Source organism: Cryptomeria japonica, chromosome 5, assembly GCF_030272615.1.
Source record: "Cryptomeria japonica chromosome 5, Sugi_1.0, whole genome shotgun sequence".
In the NCBI taxonomy this organism is placed as follows: Eukaryota; Viridiplantae; Streptophyta; class Pinopsida; order Cupressales; family Cupressaceae; genus Cryptomeria; species Cryptomeria japonica.
In genome coordinates, this window is record NC_081409.1 from 491,638,953 (window position 1) to 491,655,599 (window position 16,647).

The window sequence follows — 16,647 nt, forward strand, 5'->3', positions numbered from 1 at the left end:
TTCGCCTCCTCACTCGGGTCACTACTGCCAGACTCAGACTTTGTTGTCGACGCTTAAATCACTACCCTCCTCTTTCGTTTCGTGCTAGAGTTGATATCCCTGCTTGGTGCCATGGTGTCCAGGTGCATTCAATAAAATATGGGAGGTTGGCCAGGGTGTACACGACCTTGTGGTGCCAAGTGCTGGTCTGGTGAGCCCCGAAGCCGTACCGCATCGAGGAAGAGCCCGATGGTGTGGTAGGGCATGTAAAAAGTCTTGTGCTGGAGAGTCATGAATTCCTCCATTCTATCTGCTAAGATAGATGCCCAGTCATATACCACATCGTTATAGAGGCCATTCACGAGCACCACCTGTGCCATGGCAATATCTGAAGCCCTACTTGCTCCCATCAACCGACTCTTCAATACATCTACCAGGCACTGCCATATTTCTTCCCTTAGGAACGACTTCTTCAGGCTGCGACTCTTGCTTGTGTGCTGAAGGCTAGCAAGTTCAGCTTGCGTGAGGTCGTTGCGACACATCAGTTTTAGAAGTTTGTCTTTGAAATCTGGGGCTATTTTCTGTGCCTTGTCTACTTTCCTTCCATGCACCCCTGGAATATCGAAAACTCTGGTAAATTCGGTCGAAGCGAACGATACTGTAATCTGTTGATGGTCGTAGTCAAATACTGACTGCCGCCTATGCGAGTCGTAGGTACCAATCATGGCGCGCAACACCACCTCGAAGTCCTTGATGCAAAAAATTGGCATCTGGATGGCCCACTGTACCTGTGCCAGTCGCAGCTGTATCTTCAGAGGGTCATCATTCGGGGTCTCATTCCACCATCTCCTGCAATCTGTGCCAGTCAAACCCTCAAAAGTGATTGTGTCCATCGTCACGTCACTCTTTGCTGGAGTTTGCTGCACTTTGGAGCGTACCTTCTTCCCTTTCTTTTGGCTGCTGTCAGCCATGCTGCCTCTTACCTTTACACCCGAAGGCAGAATCTGGACCACGCCCTTGTTCCCTGAGGTTGACGACACTGCACCAGGAAACTGCTTTTGCCAATTTTTCCCACTGGCGTCCATTAAATAATGCTTCCTTTGTCGTTTGTGCCCTCTTTTTTTTTTTAAAGAATGGGGTTAAATTAATAAACATGTGCCTCTTTCTCCTTCCCCGGATTGCTGTAGCCATACGGTAATGCTGTGTCGTTGCCGTCCCGTTACTATTCTGCTCCCTTGTGCGGTTCCCTGCTATGCTAGGCCGGGTTGCGTGTTGCTTTATGCTGGTGCGGGTTGCGTGTGTGGGCTGTGTGTTGCTGTGTGGGGGCTGCGTATTGCTTATGCCGATGTGGGCTTGTGCGGGGGCTGCGTATTGCTTATGCCGATGTGGGCTTGTGCGGGGGTTGCGTGTTGCTTATGCTGGTGCGGGCTTGTGCGGGGCTTTATACCACGGCGGTCTTCACCGCACGGTGGTGTCCACCGTCGGTGTTGCCACCACAGCCACCGTAATTACCTTTTTTTTTTTTTTAAATTTTTAACTTTTTGACCGTACGGTCACTGTCATGCAACCGTATGGTGTTTTTTTTTTTTTTAATTGGTATTGCTTCTGGAGGGTTCGGGGTCGGTCACCTGTCTTTCCTGGTACTGTTTTAATTTCAACCCATTGCCAGCGTCAGGTATCTCCTTCCCGTCGAGTGTCCACAACTTAATCGCCCCGTTGGCATTGACCTCGCGTACCTTGAAGGGCCCTAGCCATTGCACTTTAAACTTTCCTAGTTTGATTTCGTTCCTCCCATTGAATTTCAACACTAATTGCCCCAGAGTAAACCTCATTCGCCGAAGATGCTTGTCATGCCAGACCTTACGCCTTTGCTGGGCTGCCTCCGTGGCCCATTGTGCAATCATTCTTTTTTCGTCCAACTTGCTTAAGGCATACAGTCTCTCCCTCAGGCTCTCCATATCCCCGAGTCTGTTCTCTACTGCGATGCGAAGGCTTGGCACCATGAATTCTGCTGGCATCACAGCCTCCTCCCGTACATAAGTTGGAAGGGCGTTTGTCCCGTGGTCACTTTGTACGTCGTGCGGTAAGCCCACAACGCGGAGGGTAACTTCTCTTCCCAATCTTCCCCTTCGACCCCAAACGACTTATAAATGACTCCTACCAGGATCTTGTTCGTGGCCTCCGCCTGCCCGTTGGCTCAAGGGTAGTAAGGACTCGAGAGAGAATGGAAGATCTTAAATTCTATCGTGAGCAACTTAATAACATGGTTGACAAAATGGCCACCTCGGTCACTCGTTAGCTGCATGGAGATAACATAACGAGTAATTATTTGCTCATAAATAAATCTGGCTGTACTAACCGCCGAGTTATCGGGTAGGGCCCATGCTTCCACCCACTTAGTCAAATATTCCATGGCTACCACAATGTATCTGCACCGCCTAGAACAGCTGACTTTGAGTGGTCCGACAAAGTCCAACCCCCATCGTTCAAATAATTCCTGCGCGTGCGAGGGGTTGAGTGGCATAAAGTCCCGCTTCAATGGTTTCCTAGCCCTTTGGCACGTGTCGCAACCAACAACCCATTCTCGGGCATCATTATATAGTGTGGGCCACCACAAGCCCGCGAGTAGCACCTTTCGTGCAGTAGTGTCCGGTCCCATGTGGCCCCCCGCCGGCCCTTCGTGTGCCTCTCGGAGAACTCCTGGCACCTCCTCCTCCATCACACATCTCCTGAGCATTTGATCCGGTCCCATCTTATATAACAGTCCATTGATGAGCTGGAATGTTCGACTTCGTATAACCAGTTTCCTTCGTTCTCCTGGTAGCATGCCTGGCAGGAAGACTGAAGTAGAAAGATACTCCCCGATGGCCGTGTACCATGGTGGTAATGCAACAATTTGGAATAGGTGGGCATCTGGGAAATCGTCGTTCACCCCCTCCGTTGGTTCTCCTGACTTTATGCGTGATAATTGGTCCGCTATCACATGGCTTTTCCCAAGCCGCACGATAATGGTGAACGTAAACTCTTGCAGCAAGAGCAGCCATCGACTAATCCTTCCCTGAATTATCGGCTTGTTGACCAATACATGAGGGCTTGATGATCCACGTAGAATGTGAACGGTGTCGCCAACAGATAGTGTTTGAATTTTTGTATTGCATATATCATCCCCAATGCCTCTCGTTCTGTTGTACTGTAATTTTTCTCCGCTTTGGATAACAGGCTACTGGCAAAATAGACGGGATGATCCAACCCGTGATCCCCCACTTGGGCCAGTGTGGCACCGATCGCAAAGTTTGAAGCATCCGCATGGACATGGAACTCCCTGTCCCAGTTGGGGTAGGCGAGGATGGGGGCAGCTACCAGCCTCTTCTTCAATTCTTCAAATGCTTCACTCTCCGAGGTCCCCTAGGTGTACGGCTCACCCTTGCGAGTAAGCTTGTCCAAGGGGTGGGATATTTGTGCGAAGTTTTTTATGAACCTCCTATAGTAGCCGATATGGCCCAGGAAGGACTTTACCTCGGTGACATCCGTAGGAGGCTCCATCTCCACGATCACTTGTATTTTGTTTGGGTCTGTCTTCAGACTTGCTTTGCATACAATGTGCCCAAGCAATTTGCCTTGAGGTACCATAAGTCGACATTTTTTGGGATTAAGGGCCAGCCTTGCCCTTCGGCATCTCTCCAGGCACTCTCTGAGGGCTATCAAATGCGTATCTTGCCCGCTATAGATGGACCAGTCGTTGAGGAAGGCTTTAAAATTCCCTACCGACATCTTGTCGAATATGTGTAGTATAATTCGCTGGAATGTTGCAGGTGCATTGCATAGGCCGAATGGCATCCGGTTGTATGCATAGACACCATCTTTGACCACGAAGGTGGTCTTCAGTTTATCTTCCTCGGCGATTGAGATCTGGTTATATCCAGAGAATACATCCAAAAACGAGTACATCTCATGGCCGGCCACCTCCTCCAGTATGCTGTCCGTAAACGGGATTGGGAAGAGGTCTTTAATCGTAACTGCATTGAGACACCAGAAGTCCACACAAATCCTTATTTGGTTAGCCTCCTTCTTTAGTGAAATGACTATGGGCGACACCCATTCGCTTGTCTGTACTTTAAAAATGATACCGGCTTCCAGCATTTTTCTATCTCATCGTTCACCCGCGCTGCATAGTTGCGGTTCATCCGGTACAGTCTCTTTCGTACAGGCCGGGCTCCGGGTACCAACGGGATGCGGTGCACACACAGTTTAGGAGGTACCCCCTTCAAGTCTTTGTACGTCCATGTGAAGACGTCTTTAAACTCCAGGAATATTTTGAAGGCCGCTGTCTTCAGCACGGGATCCCAGTCTTCCCCGACTAATATATTCCGTGGGTCCTCCTCCTTTCCCAGGTTTGTTGCCTTTAGCTTGGACTCTTCAAATTGAATTGGCTTGTCTTTCTCGAACTGATGTGCGGGTGCGTCATCCACTCGGGCTTCCCCCTCCTTATATTCTTTGTATTCCGGAGGGAAGACCTCCGGATCGGCGGGCTCCTCTATCTGCAACATGTTGCAGTGAAAACCTTCGTAGTCCTCCATTTGCCAATGGAAGAGCCTGTTGAGTGAGCACACCTCATCTTCAGAACATCCCTCCAATTCGAGCACCCCTTCACTGTTTGGCTCCATCGCGTTCTTGCCCTTGCTTTCGTCGGGACCCCCTTCCCCTTTATAAGAGTCCTCTGAGTCCGAGTCGGAAGAGGCGAGCTCTTTGCCGACATCTTGGGTCCGTCGGTCAATGGTATATTTCCGCCCTCCCTTCTCCATGGAAAGTGTATTTTTCTTCCAGTTGTGGTTCACCCTCGCGGTGATCAACCACACTCTCCCCAGGATGGCGTCATAGCCTTTCTTTTTCAAGGGAATAACTACAAAATCTAATAAGAAGGGCTGCGTACCAATTGTCACCTGCTGGGCCATCAATATGCCGAGTGGCTTGATGCTGTTTTGGTCGGCTCCTACCAGATTAAATGTGGATGGCCATAGGGTGGGTTTCCCCAGCCTCATTTCTCTTCTGGTAGTACATTCACCCTAGCACCTCCGTCCACAATGGTGTCCTTTAGAACGGTTCCAAGGATGCCCATTTCTACCACAGCTGGGTGTCTACCACTGTTCAAGGTTAGTAACATCGGGTCAGTCAAAGGGCTGACAGGAACCTCCACTTGTGGTGCACTCGAAGGTACGTGTGCGGTGCTTAGCACATTGCTGAGGATGGCAGTCCTCAAATGTGGCATGGAGTCTAGAAGGTCTTTTACCTTTATCGGTACCTCCATCTGCAAGACTTGCCCAATAATATTCTTTTCTGCTTTCAGGCGGGTTGAGGGACTCATCGTCTCCGTGTTCTTTCGTCCTTCTGCCGCCATTTCCTGTTCAACGTCGGTCTTCGCCTCCCGCAGTCTCTCCTTCTTTGTGTAGGGGTCGGGATATGTTGCCTTCTTCGCCTGCGCGCGAGTGATCGCCAATACTTCGCCCGTCTTCTCAATATTGAGGAGATTCACCCCCTGTTTAGGGCATTTTGTGTCATCGTGATCACCGGGGCCGTACCATCTACATAGGCTCTGGGGGGTTTCAGTATTCTGGCACTCTCGAGCGAAGTGCCCCCATTGGTTGCAGGCCCGACATTGAATTATTGGCCGCCCCTTAACGTCATACTGCAGTCTACTCCGATTGTTGTTGTTGTTATTGTTGCCTCTCCCTCCTTTTCGGTTACCTCTGTAACCACCAGATGATGTAGCGGCGTCGGCTTGCGGTTGGGCGGAGCCCGTTGACAGTGAGGGTTGCTCTTGTGCGAAGAATACCTGGTTCCCTTTTGTTTTCATGTTGTAGGGGCATTCTTTGATGACGTCTCCCAACATCTGGCAAATTTTGCAGAATGCCTTCTTCGGGCAAGTGCCTTTTGTGTGACCTTCTTCCTTACAATCAGTGCACCACACGTCTTCATTTTTGCTCGGGCTTCCTTTCATGTTCTTAAATTCCTTCAACATACGGTGCATATCCTTTTGAAGAGCTTGCACCTTCTTACTTGATGATTCGTCACTATTGCTTTCTCCCGAGGACTCCTCTTCTGCAGAGTACTTGTCCTTTTTCTTCCGCAATGTTTTGTCTTCACTTTCCAAGTCCATCGCGCGGTTGTATGCGTCATCGTATGAAGTGGGCGGTACAATTTTCATCTTTCTCCGTAGGGATGACCGCAACCCTTCCACGAACCATCTCTTCTTTAGTTCGTCAGCCGGTTGGTTCTCCATCTTCCCTAGTAACTCCTTTAACTATCGGTTGTATGTTCGCACTGTCTTGTGCTTTCCCTGCTTTGTGCTTAATATCTCCACCACGATCTCATTATCATCTCGAAGGAGTCGAAACTCCGTCTCGAAAGCTTTCTGTAGGTTGTCCCATGTTCCCACCTTTGTTTTATCCACATCAGAGTACCAATCAATGGCTACTCCTCTCAGGATGGCAGGGAACTGCACCACCCAATCCGCTTTGTCAACTACCCCGTTGGCTGACCATATTGTCTCACATGTACGGCAGTGCCGTATGGGGTCATCGTTGCCATCTCCGTTGAATTTAGGCAACTTCTGTTTGCCTGCCATTGATGGGGGTCGTCTTCCTGGAGGTGGCCGTGGCTGCATCTGTGCGCCGCTCCCTCCGGCGCCGGTGGTGTGTCCTGCGTGGGTGATTGGAGGTATGGTGCTTTGCCTGCTGTGTGTGGCACCTACAACCGTACGGTTGTCCTCCCCTCCGTTCTTACCCGCACCCACTCCTGGCTCCCTCTGGTGATCCTCACTTTGTGGCGTAAGGGATAAGTTTCTAAATTGATCCCGGGTCTCTTCGACTAGATTCCTCCGTAACCTTGTTTCCTCCAGAAACTCTTCGTGGCTTCTCACCCTATGGTGTTCTGGCGACGAGTAGAAATTTCCCTCGGCTTCTACACCCTCCGTGACACCTCCTTGGTTCCCTTCGGGCCACCCTTCGGCAGGTCGTCCTTCGGCAAGTTGCCTCAGCCTCCGTCTATGTTCGACTTGCTGTTCCAGAATCAAGGCCCTCTACGCGGCCTCCTACTCGTCCGTTTCTGCTTTCTTATTTCTATCTTTATTTAATAGGTTGGGCATTAATTCCCATACATTTCCATAATTCACAACACATAAACCAGAACAAGCCTTTATTAATTCATTTCGTCAATACAACTCATGTCAATATTATGACACCTTTATTTGAATATAGAATGTTCCTTTATCCCTATGGGATTCAGGGTTCAATTCCTTCCTGGCCTCGTGCCATCTCGCTCCGCTTCCTGACGGCTTCTTTCTTCGTACTGTTGAAGGATTTGTTGGCGTCGCTCTTCTTGGACAATCTCCTCCAGGCGAGCTTGTTGTGCTAGCGATGCCTGTGCAAGCAATCGGGGAAGGTGGTTCATCAACCGATTTACTGCCGGGCTAACCTCCAACGCTGTCCACACGACACTTGGTGGGATTTCCGCCTCCGTGGCCTCTCGTCGGACGTAGGTCTCGATGGCTACCTGGAGCAGAATTGAAAATTCCCTCGTCGTAGTGTCTTCTCCGTTGTAGAGCTCTGTTTGTGTGTCGTCGGCCTCTGGGTTTATCTCACCAACGGGTAGGCCCATCGTGTCCGTGCGCCATCCGCGTCTTCTGTTGCCGAGTATGTCTAGGCAATGGCGCCAAATGTTTGCCCTCTCGGGTGAATAACTTAAAACATACAGATACAACACGTAATGCAGAATAATAATGCCATGGATATCAGATAAACTATAAGAGATGTTATTCCATTCATAATTGTCTCTTCACAAGTTACATTCAGAGGTATATAAAGATACCGAGGGGGTGCGAGCGCCAACCGTCGCACCGCAACTGCCACCCCTCGGTTGCCAACTAACCACGACAATTACCACTTAATTAACTAGTTTTATTTTCGTGTATGATATTGCCGCTAACAGAAGCACTGTAGAAAGAGTTTGGTTGAACAAAAATCCAACCAGGGAGGGCCTTTGCAAAAGGTTCATATTGTAGAGAATTTTGAGGAGAAGGAATCAACCTTCTATTCATTCATGAGAAAACAGTTGGCAAATTAGTCTATAGATCATTAGCGTGGTATATAGATTTTGGAACTTTTCGTCATTTGTCCCATATAAAAAATTGGTTCATGGAGTACACTGCTTGCTCTAATTTAGTGATCTTTGGTAGTGGTGAGGAGTACATGGTTGTTGGTAGAGGTAATGTGCAAATATCCTTTTAAGGGAAAAAAAGTATTTTTTCTAATGTGTTGTATGTATTGGGAATAGAGCTTAATTTACTCTCCTTGAGTTAGATTATGCATCATTGTCCTAATTTGGCTGTCATCTTTAGCTAACATAAATGCTACAAAACTAACAAGGAGATGAAAAAGACTTGCCATTGGTATTAAAGATCATGGATTGTATCAATTGGATGACATTAGATAGGTCAAATAGTTTGCATTGGCAGCCAAGAGTGCATTTGATATCAATACACTTTGGGATCAATGATATGGGCACTTTAACTTGGAGAATTCAATAGATGGATTACTTAACATTTAGCAAGGATTAGGGTGTTTGCGGAGTTTTCCAAGTATGGAAACAACACAAAACTCCTTTTCAAGATGGATATGCTTGGAGAGCCAAGAGAGTCCTACAGCTAGTTCATGCAAATATTTGTGGATCAATAAACACGACATCAATCACTAGTGCCAAGTTTTTTTTTTTTGTTTGTAGACGATTAGTGGGTGTATTTTGAAATTAAAATTAGACGTGTTTAACAAATTTTAAAATTTCAAATCATTAGTAGAAAAAGAGTCTGGTTGTGATATAATCACTCTCAGATCTGATAATGGGTGAATTCTATTCCAAAAAATTCAATGACTTTTGTACTAAACATGGCATAAAGAGAAATATACAACACCCTATACTCCACAATAGAATGGAGTAGTGTCGAGGTGGAACTATACTATCACGGAGATGGCTCGTTGTATGATGGAGAACAAGAGCGTTCCCAAGTGGTTTTGGGTTGAGGGAGCATATACAAGAATTTATTTACTAAATAGATCTCCAACACAGGTGGTGTAGCAAGAAATCCCAAAAGAAGCATATGTTTTGGGAGGAAACTAAAATTTAGTCATCTTAAGGTATTTGGATCTATTGCATATACTTGGATTCCAAATGCAAAAAGAAATTAGATTGTAAGAGTAAGAAATCAATTCTTACGGGGTATAGTGAAAATCATAAGGCATACAAACTTATTTATGTTGACATTGACTATTTGAATTTCAACATAGATGTGATTAAGGAGGAATTTAGGCCTTTCAAGCTTTCTTCAAAGATCAAGGTCATTGTAAACTAGCTTGTTATGGCTAAGGATTTAGGTGTTCAGCTTCAATTGGCTACACTTGAAGGGGGAGGGATTCTAAGCACGAGGAGTCTCCCATGTAGGTAATAATAACAAAATTTATTGATGATAGCTTGGATCAATATCTAGATGACATGGAAATAGGCAACCCAAGTCATGGTGACAACCTATATCACAAGGTTTGAGTTCGAATTTGTGTTCGACAACAATAAAATTCGAATGAAGTTCAGCAAAGGGAAAAAGTTCGAAAAAAAAATTGTGATTAAATTTGCCTTCATAAATTTGATTTTTTTAAAATATTAGTAAAAAATTCATAATTTTTTTTTTAAAACACTATAATATAATATATTTAAAATTTTAATTTAATTGTCATTAATATATAAATAATTAAATACATTAAATTTTATGTGTTAAATAATAAATATACTATAATTAAAAATATTAATTTTAATATATTGAGTGAAAACAAAATCAAATAATAACAAATAGACATCGTTCAAAACATAAAATATAAAGATATAAATTTTATTTGTAAAAAAAAATAAAATTAGAAAAAAAACCTAAAAAATTAAAATCGAAATGTTAAATATTAAAGAAGTGGTTGCATTCCTCTTCTTTGACTCTCAAACATACAATCTGTGTTTCTATAGTGTCCATGAACAGTTTTGTTATTCTGCTCGATCTGTTGCTATTGGCGTCCATGAACAGATTCATCTTGCTGCTACAGCCATCCATGAACAATGAAGGAAAATAATCTTGAATATATCACGGTAGGGCAAAATTTGGGTGATTTCTTCTCCTCTGAGTCGAGAAAGAACCCCAAAAACATTTTTTTTCAAATATGTTTTATTAATAAAATAAAGCCCTTAACCTATACAAATTTCAGCAATTTTTACCCCCCTGTTTTGAAGTTCACCAAATTTCGAACCTCAAGGCAAAATTCAGCGAACCTTGTGACTTAGATGACAATAATGATTTGGATAGAGAGGCCCCTAAGAAGAGACCAAAGTGGTGGGAAGACACCATTGGAGATGTTCAGGAAAGTGAAATGATCGAGGAGAAATCATCGAGAGGCAAGAGCAAGCAGAATATAGTCAACTTTTCTTAATGGCTAACATTCAAGGAGTTTATAAGCCATAGCTGTTTGAGGAGGCAAAATGAAAACATGAATGGAAAAGTCCATGGCCATTGATCTTGAAAATCTTCTGAAAAAGAAGACTTGGGAACTCTTAGATCTTCCACTAGGGAGGAAATCCATTGGCTGCAAATGGGTGTACAAAGTCAAGCACAAGGCAGATGGTACTCTTTATGAGTACAAAGATCAGTTGGTTGCAAATGGGTTCTCACAAAGAGAGGGCATTGACTATGAAAAGACCTTTGCTCCAACAAAGATGGGCACCATTTGATTGGTCCTAGCCATGACAGCTTAGTTTGGTTGGATGGTCCATCCAATGGACATAAAGAGTGCCTTCCTCAATGGAGATTTGGAGAAAGAAGTTTACATGTTTCAACTGTAGGGTTTTTTAGGTTATAAGGAAGGAACATCTTGTATGCAGATTTAAGAAATCTTTATATGACTTCAAGTAGGCACCTAGAGCATGCTACATCAAATGTTGACAAGTATTTTGAATAGGGATTCTAGCAAAGTCTTTCAGAACCAAATCTATACGTCAAAATCATTGGTAATTATATCATTCTGCTAATTATTTATGTAAGATGACATCATCATTACAAGTAGTGAGGCACACACAATTGAAAATATCAAATAAAATGAGTACATCTTTTGACATGACTGATTTAGGTCTCTTACATTACTGCTTAGGTGTAGAAGTGTGGCGAACAGGTGGCAACATTTTTGTTCCATAGTCTAAATATGCCAAGAGTTTGCTTGACAAATTCAGAATGACAGATTGCAAAATCTTGTTAACACCTATGGAGAAGGGCTGAAACTTTCAGCAAAAATTGACTCTCAAATAGTCAATGAGTCGGCAACAAGGAACTCATAGGGAACTTAATTTATCTTACACCCACTAGTCCTGATTTGAGCTATGTTGTTTCATTTCATTTCTAGATTCATGATAGCACCCAAAGTAGAATATTGGACTGCAACCAGGAGGGTGTTGAGGTATGTGAGAGGGATATTTGAGTTTGGCATTCTATATAGCAAAAGACAAGATCCTAGGTTGGTTGGGCTTATAGATTCAAATTGGGCAGGTTCTGTAGATGACAAAAAATCCACTTTAGGTTAACAGTCACAAGTACCAGCATGAAACAACAAACAACAGCTCTATCCTCAACTAAAGAAGAATATCAAGGAGCAGTAAAAGTAGCATATGAAATGGTGTGGTTGATAAGGATGCATTCAGATATGAAGATGCCCCTAGTAGAGCCTTCACCCTTGTTTGTGACAATCAAGGGGTGCTAAAACTTGGCAAGATTCCAGTCTTCCACAAGTGTACCAAACATGTGGAATTTCAGTCTCATTTCATCAGACAACTTGTAGAAGATGGATTGATTGCGTTGCAATATTGCCCTTTTGAGGATCAAACTGTAGACATTCTTACCACGTCTTTGAGTCTTCACAAATTTGTAAAATTTTGGGACAAGCTTGGTGTATTTAGTAGATTAACCATTAAGGCAGGGTATTAAAGTAATGTTTTATTTATAATGGTCAATTAGCTTTTAGGATAGACTCAAGGAATATTCTTTATACTTTTTGCTTTATTAGTTGTAAGTCTTATCCTCCTAGTTGTTGCTTTTATCCTTTTTGGATAAAGTGTTTGTAATCTTATTTTAAGAATACTTATGCTCCTTTGTTTAATATCAAATATCTTGGTATCATTTTGTGTTTACTTTTTAATAATATAAACTATTGACTAATCGTGTTGAATATATGATTTTGTTTTCGTTTTACACTCTATGATTAATTTTTTATTTGTATTCAATAAGTTGCTTTTTTGCTTAGTTTTTCTGGGTGTACTTGTTCTTCATGTTCAATGCCAGAATTGTGGGTGTTGTCACTATTAATTAATTGGTAAACTTATACTTTGGCAGGCATGTGGCAGTATGACATTCTTGTCAAAGCCATGTTCTTTGGCTTTATCTCCCAACTCTAAGTTCTGGGTACAGGAGGCAGAATATAAAGGAATCTCCCATTTTTTCCTCAAATTACTCTTGTATTATAGCAAAGAAAGCAGGTCTATTCGAAATGCAAACATTTTATATAAGCGAATTCTTTATCAAGTGGACAGGTCTGAGATATATGACAGTGAGTGTTACAATTCTTTCCCTAGGCCTAAGACCTTATATATGTAGATATCTGATGTTTATGATGCTTGAATAAAATTAGCAGCTCCTACAGTGTGATATTTGTAGCAATTTTGTCATGGGTTACAGATCAACATTGTATAATGTTTTGTGTTTGGAATTGCGTAAAAGTAGCATGACTTGTTTATTGATTAATATAGTTCAGTGGTACAGAATATAAACAATAAACATTCTGAGGATTGATATGGCTACACAGATTTTTTGTTTGCCACTAGACCTTATTGCATTCATTTTGTTTGACCGTTGGACATATCTACTAAGTTAGACTGAGGAGAACATATAAGATAAAACTTAAAGTGGAACCGATTTGTAATTTTGATGAGTAGACAATAGCTCAGCTTTAGCAAGAAACAGTACCTTAAAACCTAACTTAATATTATGATGTTCAACGTTATAATGGTTTCTCAATTTTAGATTTTAATACTGTGGACATAATACAAATAAACGAATAAGCAAATTTGCAAGAACATTTTCATACAAGATATCTTCGCTACAGGAAATCAATCAAATGCATAAACATACTTGGAATATTAGGAAACTGTGACATTACAAGAAGTACACATAAAAGGCAATATTTGGATGAAATGACTGTGCATTAAAAAATAATGAGATTACAAAATTGTGTTGTCTACTACAAAATGAATTTTATTTAGAAGATTTCAAAATTGTAAGTGCTAGTTCAAACCCATATCTATGAGGTCAAAGGGAAAGCAAGCAAAACTTGCACTAGAAGTTTGAAATCCTTGTGGTACTTGTAAGGAAATATTTTTTGAGAAGCCTAAAGGATGCCCTTCAACCATATTAATTAGTGTGAATTGAGGTCTTCAAAGATTGGTAAGCTTGTGGTGCATTCATTCCTTGCTCGAAATATTCATATAGCAACCACGAATGCTTCTGTTTAATAATACTAATCCATTGGCAATATTAGCTTGTTAGTCAATTTTATTTAGTTGTCATGAGCCCTTTGTAGTGACCCACCCCGGATTACGGAAACACAACTGAATGTAAATCTGATTTTTTGTTTCTTTTCTGAATTTTCTGATTTTGTTGGCTTTTGAATTTTATGATTTTTTGTGTTTTTGGTTTATGCTGATGCTTGCAAATGAAATGAGCAAATACAAGAGACAAACTGGAATTGAAAGTATAGGAAAGTAAACTACAGCAAAGACAATTTATTTTTTGATATTTATTTGCATATAATGGACCATTACATACCCGTGCAACCCAAATATAGGTCTGATCTAGGTCTGAGACGGCAATTCAGTCACACCAAACATGAATTTCCAACCAAAGAATGCTTCTCAGGGTCTGATCTGCTGTTACAATCTGAACTTAGGGTCTGTTATACTGATTTGATGGCTTGAAACCCCACGTCCCAACTGAATTTTTCAATGAATGAACAAAGGAAGGGTATGGCTGGGCTGGTATGCTGCTGTACACTGCTGTAGAGCCTCCAAATGCTTCAGATCTGCTGTGAAACTCTTCTAATCTGCCCTCTTAACAGTCTGATCCACTGTTTTAACCCTTACAAATGCTGGAAATGAAGTTCTTCCGTACTGGAATACCCTTGGATGATCTCACACATCTGTAGGCATCCAATCTTCTGAGAGATTTCTTTCTCAAAAGCTCCAATCCACTGCTGAAACCCTGTTCATGGCTCCAATACAAGCCGCTGCTGTAAAAAATAAGTTCAAGAATGCCAAATTTCATCGCCAAATGTTGCTTTATTATAATCTTCTGTTGGCCATACCCTTTTTAGGGTTCCAAAAGTATCTTTTGAAAGATTCCATTCCATGTACTTTATTAGATGCTCCCCCTCTAAGCATTCGAATCCCTTCATGAAGCTCCCCTTTTAATTTGTTAAAATCTCTTCTTTTCTCTTGTATTAAGTTTTTTTAAAAACAACTTTTTAAGGGTCCTAGGGGTCATGCCACTAGGTGGTCCCCCTTTATTATTTTAAGTTGTGTTTTTTAAACAACTTGTTATGTCTCCTAGGGACCATGACCCATGTGGCCCATTTTATTTGTTACTTTATTAATTTAATATAAAGTAACTTTATTAAATTAGTACTTTATTATGATTATTTAAATATTAAAGTCATCTCCACAATATTTAAACTCCTCATTTTGAATCCATCAACTGGCCACCCAAACTGAAAATTGATTGTGCCACTGGTCTCCAGGGTGATGACTGGAGATAGTGCTCCAACTACCAGTTTCCCCTAAAAAATAGGGTTCCTCCCCAAAGACTAAGGAATTGTCTCTGATCACTGAAATTCGATCCACTGGCTCCTTGCCAACCTTCTCGACATCCTGGTGGGTCCACGGGTGACTACCAATCTGTTCCTAAAAATTAGGAACCTCCCTAAAATTAAGGAGACAACTCTCAAACAACTGAGAATGCTCCTAGTGTCTCCTACTTTGCTCCCCCCACGCTCCGGTTGAACCAACAGTCACTCCCTAAAAAATAGGAGCCCTTCCAAAATATAGGAAACTGGCCCAAAGCTCTAGAAATGCCTCATATGCCTCCCCAAAATCTCCTACCCCTCAGAGTAAGTCCCATGTCCACTGTATTAGCCTGCGGGAACTCCTGTCAATAGGCTAATCCTACTAGAGTACACTTGCCTTAGGGAGGGGACATTTTACCCTTCTTGGGTTACTTGATATGATCATATGTCAAAATTAGGTATTGGAAACATTGTTACGTTTATTTTTATATAAGTGCTTATTAGTGGAAATTTTACTTATTTGAATTTCAGAAGTGCAAAATAAGACATTATACTTTTTAGTGTTTTAATTGTTTGTTGCTAGAAATCTCAAAATGGAACAGCACATATGGTAGAACCGTTTTTCAAATTGTAATGGTAAGCTTCTTTTAGTGTAATGAAACTTAAAACCTAAAGTTATAAACATAATTTACAAGTATGCACATTATACAAATTTATTAATGTGGGGTTTTGCATGGATGTGGATAATTGATTATGTTTGTGCCTCAAATGCAAGTGCTAAATTGCCAATATTCAAGACTTGGAGCAATTTTTTGGATTTAAAGGAGGGTAAACTATCAAACATAAATGAACTATTCAACTTTCTACATGCTAAAATAGATACCAATATATGGTTGTGACACAAGTTTGAAGGAAAAACATAATGGAATGCTGACTACTGGCTCAATCAAACATCAACAAATCTATACAATAGAAAGAATTAATCAACTGTACACCACATGATTTTATGAAGTAAATAACTAATTTGCATTCAGAGCTACAATTTAAATAGACAAATTTTGCCAATACAAAAGATGACTCAAAAGAATCTACTATTTTCTTCAGTAAAGCCTTGACTTTAAAACTCCATCGGATCTTCCTTAGTTAGCTAGACTAAATCCTTTGATATCGGTTCTATCCTTTTACTCAACAGGGATGTTAGATAATATACTTGGTGTTTGATTGACGCCTCAACCGATATTGGAAGTTCTTCTTGAAACTATAATTGGGCCTTCAACCCATGACCAGCGATGATGATATGAGCAAATCGTATATTCTTTATATATTTTGCTGGGCGTCATACTCAATGCCTCCTTTCCCGATCAAGGCTAGGCTTATGTGGAGATTGATATTCTTCTGCCATCTTATTGCAGCGATGATGAAGATGTAAATATATTTTTCAGGCTTAATCTTCCTTTGATGGATGTGGGAATGGCTTAGTTGATGTCATAATCTCTTTGATAGGGTTTATCAACTTCTTATCAGCGATACGCCTCTTGATGATATGTATGTTCTGAACCATGATGGTACTCTGTCTGAAACCTTATGACACTGATAACAAGGAATACATGCTGTCTTCATGAATGAAATATACTATTTATTATCTCCCTAGTTATGCTTTTATGGAATGGCCTAAAAGATCTTTAGAAACTGTGGGGTAACATTGTAT

General features: G+C 41.8%; 1 protein-coding gene across 4 annotated transcripts in view; it reads left to right on the forward strand.

Annotated features, from left to right (window-relative positions):
• Positions 1 to 16,647, forward strand: part of LOC131069783 (uncharacterized) — a 277,919-nt gene that overhangs the window by 19,010 nt on the left and 242,262 nt on the right. For all 4 annotated transcript variants that reach the window (XM_058005336.2, XM_058005337.2, XM_058005338.2 and 1 more), the window contains exon 3: positions 12,440 to 12,653. In XM_058005336.2, the coding sequence (XP_057861319.1) occupies positions 12,440 to 12,653 (214 nt within the window). The remainder of the gene's footprint in view (positions 1 to 12,439; positions 12,654 to 16,647) is intronic.